At 41.5% G+C, this 9541-nt stretch overlaps 1 protein-coding gene across 1 annotated transcript; it reads right to left on the bottom strand.

The window, feature by feature from the left end:
• Positions 1-265: 265 nt before the first annotated feature.
• Positions 266-5400, bottom strand: LOC121180332 (centrosomal protein of 162 kDa-like). The gene is made up of 7 exons (XM_041035649.1): positions 5368-5400; positions 5076-5177; positions 4445-4580; positions 2129-2275; positions 1655-1817; positions 422-501; positions 266-339 (listed from the first exon to the last, which is right to left on the bottom strand). Exons 2-7 carry the CDS (start codon positions 5133-5135, stop codon positions 266-268), a joined length of 660 nt encoding a protein of 219 aa, XP_040891583.1. The 5' UTR covers positions 5136-5177; positions 5368-5400.
• Positions 5401-9541: the final 4141 nt, after the last annotated feature.

Below are 9541 nucleotides of genomic sequence, written 5' to 3' on the forward strand. Positions count from 1 at the left end.
CTAGCTCGACCCCATGTAACCGCGACATACAACAGAGATCATAATGTTGCTGCTGTGTTTTAAACATGACTGTTTCAGATAGAGAGGTTTTAGATGGAGCTGCAGGGTTTGGTGGAGTTGTGGGGGGAAATTTATTTCTAGCCTATTATTTAACTGTGAAACAATCATTATTTCATATTAATAAAATATATTAAAAAGTTAAAAAACATTATTGTTATTATTATTATTATTGTCAGACCGCTGTCTGACTTTTACCATTATACATTCAACAAACCTCGTCCTCTGGCTGTTTCTCCTCATCCTCAAAATCGTCACTGTAGTGTGGAGAGCCTGTCAAAGCTGAGAGAGAAACGACCTGATTAAGTCACACAGAGAGACGAGGAGTGAAAAAAAAGGTTTCCCAGTGGTTCCCTGCTCTTACCTGGGGAGGTTCTAACGGTCTCTGTCCCTCCAGCCTTCTGCTGACCACTATCACTCTGCTCTGGTGCTTCCTCAGCTTTCCTGGGGGAAGATATCCATCCTCATCAAATTACAGTGACAGGGCAAAGTACCAGCCACCACATTAGATACTCCATAAGCAAGCACAGGGTCTGTAACTATGCTATTCCAGTGAAGTTTCAATGTAAACTTTTAGCACATTGTCCAAGGGCTGATGAACTTGTAAAAAGTTAATTCAAGGCATCATTCAAACAGGATTAAAACTACAGAAGGTACAGGGTTATAAAGGATTTATGAATACATTCATGCACCTCATTAACCATACTAATTGCTCCATTTGTGTAGCTATTGTAAATTCACAGAGGACATTCATAAAATATGCTTAACTTGTTCAAAGATTGAGTTATTTACCCAAAGCAAAGAAAAACTTTAGGTAACTGTGGACAGTTCTATTCAACTCATGATTTTAGTTTTTGTCTTAAGCTAAATGAATCAGCAAAGGCATCAATTCTGCAGCACTAGATTTAGATGAAAACACATGTCACATTAACCGGCTCCTTATAAGCTGTAACAGTCACTGACAACCAACACTGAACCTGCAGCACTTTGATTCAGACAGTGGGTTTACTCCACATTTGTCTCTCACACTCTCGATGTTCTCACTCACATGAAGTCGTTAGCCATCTTCTCTTCTACCGCTCTAGATACTGTTCAATAACTCCTAGATTTTGACACTTATAGGTGAACCCGACCTGAAACTGCATTAATAGTTTGCCTATGGTTCCATGATACCAGGGTGGTGCCCCATAAGTATTAATCTCCATGAATAATTTTATGAATATCAATAATTATCCTTGACAATTAATAATAATCGGTCAATAACCAAACCTGTTCATACCACAAGCACATTGCACAGCAGGCCTGATGGGTGCATAAAGCCATTCATTCTGCTAATCAGCTTCAAAGAGGAAACTGTGTACTGTACATTGTGAAAGCAGGCAACATGAAGATGCAACAAGAAAACACTGGTGGAATGAACAGAGGAATACAGAAACAAATGTCACCTTCAAAATGAATAATCAAGCCTCAAGTATGAAGCATGATAGGAAAACAGCTGACTTCTTCCATTGTGTTATTGTCACCCTGACTCCTCTAGATTTATCTCTTAGTGGGTGTAATAACAGACCAAGGCCATTTCCATACCTGAGGTTAGTACCAATGGTGGAACTCTCTGTTCAGCTCTCTGTTCAGTTTGGAGTAATCTATAGTTGATGAGGCTCCTGCTTCTAGTCGTGCAAAAAAACTTGCTTTCTCTTCTTCTTCATCCAGAGTTTCCAAGCCCATGCTGGTCATGTTCACTGCTGGTACCATCACTGATTCTGCACACACACACATATCACAAGAGCACAAGTGGAAACACAACTGTGATAGTTCTGAACTGAAAAACTGACAATCTGCATGAGGATAAATGAGGAATGGAAGGTGCAACGTCTGCTGTGCAAACAGGATATGAACACCAAGCAGAGAGACTGAGACCCATAAGGCCGCTGTGTACGTCCATGACTTGCTATTTGGAATCGTGTTGTAAGGCTCTTACACACAATAGTTCTTCTCTCACACACTAGTTCATATGAAGCATGCAGGCAAGCTGCTCAATCCAGCATCATATTTCTATGCACTGTGGTCTCACCCTCCGTCTCTGTGTTGACGCTGCTGAGAACAACTGCTTCTAGCCCTTTTTCCTTCAAACCAGCGTCTCCTGGATCCTCATCCTCCTCGCGAATAGGGTGACACTTCCTCAAAGACTTTCTGAAGGACTTCCCCGAACCCAGCAGTCCTAGAGAAAGGTTTTTGTTAGAGGACATGAGGACATGTAGTTATACAACATGATCAACAACTACAAATACACAACTATCAGCCAATCATGTGGCAGCAGTGCAATGCAAGAAATCATGCAACACAGGTCGGGTCCACGTTTCTGTTGAGATGGCTACAAAATAAGACACTTGTTTTAATTCTAAAGCTAATGGCTCCATGCTGCCACCCAGCGCGCTTCAATAGTCAGTATTCAACAAAACTGAGCACCACACAGTTGTAGCAGTCGTAATAAGGCACAGGAAGAGCTGTACTACCAATTCTGTGGTACTTCTGTGGATGTTTTTGACTGAACTGAAGATAACTGTACGAGAGTTTTCCTGAGCAACTGACTCAGGATCCTTGCAGCTCCTCCTTCATGACATCCAGCTTCGCGCTGCATTAGCCACTTTATTATCATTATCATTATTATCATTAGCAAAGCAGTGTAGAAAACATTCAGCTTTAGCTGGTTAAAATGACATCACCAGGTGTACGTCACATCAGCTGTCACTGATTAATGTTAACTCTGTGTGTAACTTAGTGACAGCCCTAAAGTTAAATCGAAACTTTACATTTCTGAACCTTCAGTATTTGAGTTAAGAGGCTCGTAAAAAAGAAGATGTGTGAGGTAAAGTACAGCTGTGCTATTTCAATGTGTCAGATACATAGACCGTTTACTCATCATTTAAGTAACCCAAATATAAGTAGAAGAGAAGAAGCAAACTAAAACAACTAATCGTTCCCATTCTGAGGTTGAAACAAAAGGCTAGAAAAAAAGTCAACATCTTAACAATTATCAACATGTTTTTGTTACAAACAACCAAAAGGTGCCAGCAGCAAGTAACTATCTTATATTGAAGCGTACATTCAGACTCCGCTATGTTTTAACCTACACAGATGGTATTGTATTAAAGCTCCTGAAAACTCTGCTTCACATTTTTACTAATTCTCCATAATATTAAATATTCATGACTGGATAAGCAACAATCACAGTAAAACAAACATCATTAATTATTAAATTATTAAAAAACTCAGTTAAGCTTCTTGTCGGGACTGTGCGCTCTATTTAAAAAGATCTGATGAAGTATCAGATTGTGATTTAAATGTCTCGGGGACAGAAGGACATGATCATCATCACATTCTTCCAACATCCCGTCCACATCAAACCAGTGAAAAGAGACAATGAAAAAAAAAAAGTAAAGAAATCTCTCATGTGAGTTCTAACTTTGGCAGAAAATAGAGCAAGTACACTAATTTCAGATAGGGATGCAAACATTACACATTTAGTTATCCTACAAGAATAACAATATGTCTGCATCCAAACTGTACATACTGTATCTATAGCAAGAAAAAAAGGAATTCTAATGCTGGTCTCTCTCTCTGTCAAGATATTACCTAGTGTGCCTTTGGCCTTTATTTTTCACTGAAGACAATAATTAACCAAAATTATAAAGAGAATGTTAAGACAGTTTTGATGTTATGTTAAAAATATCTATGTATTTTGCTGCAGATAGTAGCAGCAATAGATGAAGCAGATGAACTAATAGATGAAGTTAGCGAGCTAAGCAGCCAGCCCCGGCCCCTCTCATCTGATAATAACCGCTTTGTATCTCAAGAGGTTTTAGTGATTAACTGTAGTGTCCAGTTTGTCCTGTCCATGTTGTCCGTCCCTTTCTCTTTGACTGTGTGTAAAACTGTCATTGTCACTCTAACAATAACCACAGAAAACAACCTACCTGTTTCACACACTGCAAGGTAAACCTGTGTGGAAATCATTATCCCCTAATCCATGCAGGTTTGGCAACATGTTAAAGCTGAGGTTAGATTTATTCATGCTATCCATCAACTTGTTTCTTTCAGTAGGGTTGGACACCCCAGCTTTCTGGTAATATGCTGCCCCCCATTTATTTGGAGTATTAATTTGACAGTTGGCCTGTTGGTTCTTACACTTTGCCCCTTTAATTGCAGATGTAAAATCCTGCAACATATGCACAAAATCCCTCTTAGTTTCCTCCCTGGACTGCAGAGTTTAATCACTGACACATCTGTAGCCACTGACTTTACACAACCTCATTATGAAAAGTGCCAAAGGCTAACATGTCCAGTGTGATCGATTTTATATCACAGAGAGTCCTCTCCTCATTATTACCTCTCCCTGTTCCTCCATCACTGTGTTCATCATCTTGCCACCATGACACTGCTGGTTTCAGGGCTGATTTCTCATCACTTTTAGCACAGGGCTGCTTCTCAGAGCCGCCCAAATCCACCGAGTCATCTGAAACAGACTGACAGGGAATCAGGTTTAAGTCAGAGAGATGCCCTCAGGATAAGACTATGCTTTTTACACAATGAAATCCTTTGTCTTCATCTCTGATGTTAAGCACTTATATATCTGTCCTTTGAAAAGACCATTATTGTGGCATCTCTGATATTTGCCAACATGGTGAAGACAGTATAGCTAGCTGCTGTCCTCTCAGCTCCACAGCTTTGCTCAGCTGCTGCTTAGATTTGGAAACTCAGCTATCAGACAAACAGTGATCTTAAGTAAAGTTCTGCTAATAATTCTTTTTTTAAGGCTTACAGTACTTTTAACTTGTAGGACAGTTGGAGTTGATGTGGACTGAACAGATGCATGCACATGCTTTCATGGTCACTCATTCAATTGAAGCATATTATTGTGTACAGACAAATGATTAATATCACTCATGCAATTCACACAACTCTTATGTGATCACATGATAATCCATGATCAGAAACACAGTAACCAGTACAGACTGTACCTCTTTTAAGAACAGCTCAAACTGTTCATCCAGCTCTTCCTTGGTCAGTCTGTGAGACATAGTGATGTTGTCCACTCCATCAATCAGTGGGAACCCACACAACTAAACATAAAGAGAGATGTGTTGAAATTATGTTCATGTTAACACTAAACATATATTAGAATTTAAGGTTTATGTTCTAAATTTTTAAATATAAATTGTTTGACAGCTGTAAATCAACATAAAGGTTCAGATAAAAGTTCATTCATGGAAAAAGTAGTTTGACAAAAAAACCTCTTGGTCTACTTACTACCTTTTCTGCAGTGTTCAATCACATCGCATGGTCTTCTCCAATGACTAGAGTTTATTCAGTTGTTGTGAATAAGACTCTAAACTGAGCTTCCACACTTGAGCCACATCACACCTGAGTCAGCTCCATGACAACTGACTCAGCAAGATCCACTTGTTGATGAATGGTTTGTGATGTAGCTGAGAGTTCTGGGGAAAAAAACAGAATGAATCTTAAGTTGATTTGCTTTTCTTTGGCAAACATAATAAAGATGATTTTTCATATTGGCCATGAGTTGGACAAGAACATCATAGTGACAGGCTGGGAAAGTCTCTTACATACAAGAGAAACAAATAAATCTATTATGTACTGTCGCAGAAATGCAGTATAATCAAACCTGACGTTATAATAATAATTGTGATAAGCAATGGCTACATTTTTGTCTTTCCCTTGTGATACTACTGACACTGTAACCTGCCATAGCAGGAAAAGTGTTGTCAATACCATTAATAATGATGGTTCATGAGTGAACCACCATTCACAATAAGGGAGCCTGGGAACTGGCTCACCTGAATATAATGCAGCCATGTTAATGTTATTTACTACACCTCTGGGTTTCATGTTGTGGTAAGCTAAAATAGTCGCTATGAAAAGCTCCACTTTTTCAAATTATTTAAACGATCTATTTCCTTAGATGAAAAACGTGTACCAAAAGCACTTGATTTGGTGGCGTTTTCCGTTCTATCGGGAATCCTACAATGTTCTTAAGCAAGTACAGTCCGCGTACGACGCTTGAACTCCCATTTATAAAAGGTGACATTTTACTGAAACAATATGCTGCTCGCTGAAACATCTAAAGCCGAATCTTCCATAATAACTTTAAGAGTACTAAAACGAAGGCCCGTGCATAACAACATTGTCAGATTTACGAACAAGGATTAGCATTTTAAAATACATTGAAGAGGGAAGGAGAAGTTGTCAGCAGGGAGTCAAGACGAACGATGAAACAGTACCACTTCCGGTCACAATTGTCAAAATAAAGCCGTAAAATTTAAATTAAAAACAAAATTAGCATGATATAACTTCCATTCATTTCCCTGGGAGACTTCCAATACGAATAACAGTGTAATACCGCGCACCCCATTCATATTTTGAAGAAAGTACTGCCGTATTTCCGGTGCTTTTCAGGAAAACTGACATCTAAAAGTAGCTAAGTCGTTCATCTCCTTAGCTAGTAACGTTAGCTGGCTAGAAGAGAACGCTACCTTTTCCCACCGTATGCGGAATAATGTATTACACTTTCATTAGTGTACATGTTTAGCGTACATGTTTTGTATGTGTCGCTTTCTCAAGCAGAAACTTACCGCTCCTTGCACCCATTGGTTTCGGGGAGTCGGTTTTGTGACCAAACCACGGGCATTTGAGCTGCGCCATCTTGGATTTTAGTGGGAGTGTACGAGAACCCGGCCACTTAGCTCGGAGCAACAGAGCTAGACTAAGGCTAATCAGCTAATCAGCTAATCAGCTAGGCTAACAAGCTAAGCGGCAGCTACATCCACCACACGACAGTCCCCGACTAGCTCGACCCCGTGTAACCGCGACACAGAGCAAACAACAGAGATCATAATGTTGCTGCTGTTTTAAACTTTAGACTGTTTCAGATAGAGAGGTTTTAGATGGAGCTGCAGGGTTTGGTGGGGCTGTGGGGGGAAATTTATTTCTAGCCTGTTATTTAACTGTGAAACAATCATTATTATTTCATATTGATAGAATATATTAAAAAGTAAAAAACATTATTATTGTTATTATTATTAGGATCAAGGATCAAGGAACTTTATTGTCATACCAGGACATTTGCATGTTATGGTACGAAATTGGTACTCAGGTCCCAGTTTTAAGCCATAAACATTAGAGAAATATAAATATAGACATTAGAGAAATATAAACAGAGAATATAAACATTGTGAAATTTAACAACTAACAATTAAATAAGATAAAAATAGATAAGGTAAGGAGGCCGAAGTTAGCATGTGCAAAAAAAATATAAATACTCGTGCAAGTAGGGAGTAGTGGTAGTGCAAGGGTCCATGTATTACACTATAAGAACATGTTGCCCTATAATGGCCAGGTATTGTACTTAGGGGGGACAGTGGGACAGTGTTGTAGTGCAAGGCTGTCAGTGTGTGTGGGGGGGGGGGGGTCTACGGGGCAGGGCTAGAGTTCAGCAGTCTCACAGCTTCAGGGAAGAAGCTGTTCCTGAGCCTGGTGGTCCTGCTCCGGATGCTCCTCAGCCGCCTGCCTGAGGGGAGGGGTTGGAAGAGACTATGTGAGGGGTGGGTGGAGTCCTTCATGATGCGGAGGGCCCTCCCTCTGCATCGTGCTGTGTAGAGGTCTGAGGTGGTGGGCAGGCTGTTCCCCACAGTCCTCTGTGCAGCCTTTACCACCTCTCAGCAGCAGTGCAGCTGCCATGCCACACAGTGATGCAGGTGCAGAGGACACTCTCCACCGCACAGTGGTAGAAGCTCCTCAGGACTGAGCCTCCAAGTCCAGCTCGCCGCAGCTTCCTGAGGAAGTAGAGGCGCTGGTGGGCCTTCCTGACCAGATGAGATGTGTTGGTGTTCCAGGTGAGGTCCTCGGTGATGTGTACACCCAGGTACCTGAAGCTGGAGACCACCTCCACAGCTGCTCCTCCGATGTGCAGGGGGGGGAGAGGGCGCCTGTCTCTTCTGAAATCCACCACCATCTCCTTGGTCTTTTTCACATTGATGCAGAGGTTGTTGTTTCTGCACCACTGCTCCAAATGTTCCACCTCCTCTCTGTACTCTGACTCATCGTTGTCAGTGATGTGTCCCACTACTGCTGTGTCGTCCGCGAACTTCACTATATGACAGCTGGGGTGTCTCGCCGAGCAGTCATATGTCAGCAGGGTGAACAGGAGGGGGCTCAGCACACAGCCCTGTGGCGAGCCAGTGCTCAGTGTGATGGAGGAGGAGATGGTGTTGTGGATTCTGACAGTCTGCGTTCTGTTGGTCAGAAAGTCCAGGACCCAGTTCCCCAGTGTGGGACTCAGACCGAGGAGGGAGAGCTTCTGTACCAGGGTCTGTGGGATGATGGTATTAAAGGCTGATGAGAAGTCCAGGAAGAGCAGACGGACGTATGAGTTCCTGCTCTCCAGGTGGGTGAGGGTTGTGTGGACCACTGATGAGATGGCATCATCAGTGGAGCGGTTCTTCCTGTATTATTGTCATTAGTAATGATAACAATAAAAATAATGATGCTAATAATATATTAAAATGTTTAATATTCAATATTTACCGGTTTTCACCGCTGCCTCCACCCACTATCCACTTACAGTTACAGCAGCCGCTGACTGACGGAGCTGCTCTGTCCATGCAATGTCGGACTTTTTAAACAAAAAATGAGACGAAATAAAACTGTAGCCTAGTATTCCCGCAATAAACGGACTCTGAGAGCACGGAACACACCACAGCAGCGTTCCTAACATTATCCGCTCCGGTCCTCTATCCGTATCAGCAGCGACCATAAATCGGCAATTAAGTCATAAGCCAGCAGCAAAATATGCCGGTACTAATTAGTGCATACATCCAGGTAAAATAGTGAGAAATTTACTTACCAAAAAAACTGCAACACAGACTCCTTAGACGGTCGGTTAGTACAGTCTACACTACAGTAAGCCATATTGTCACAAAAACCTATCCGAACATTGGCAAACAAACACGGACACTGCAGCCCCTGTCAACCGCTGGAGGCCTCTGGATGTAGCGGCCTAGCCCAGCCGATGCTTTAGCAAAGAGCTAACTGTCACTCACACACGTAACCACACCCCAATATAAACATAAAGAACACTAAAACGGTTGTGGTACAAAAAAATTCACCCCCCTCAAAGTGTTCACGGAGGTGGAAACTATCAATAGAGACCAAAAACAAAAAATGTACCAGGTTGTACATATGTTTTTTTAGGCTGTAAAGTTGGCTATTTTAACATGGAGGTCAATGGAGAATTGTTCACTTCTGGAGCAAGCCCCCAGCGGCAGCCGAGGAACTGCAGCTTTTGGAACGCGGAAGTGATTCTCACTGCTGAAACCTACAACTCCCCCCTTGCTTACTATACTATGACCATTTTTATGACATTTTGAGGCCTTACTATACTATGACTTTTTTTTAGCCTATTTTGAAG

This window comes from Toxotes jaculatrix, chromosome 4 (assembly GCF_017976425.1).
Source record: "Toxotes jaculatrix isolate fToxJac2 chromosome 4, fToxJac2.pri, whole genome shotgun sequence".
In the NCBI taxonomy this organism is placed as follows: domain Eukaryota; kingdom Metazoa; phylum Chordata; class Actinopteri; family Toxotidae; genus Toxotes; species Toxotes jaculatrix.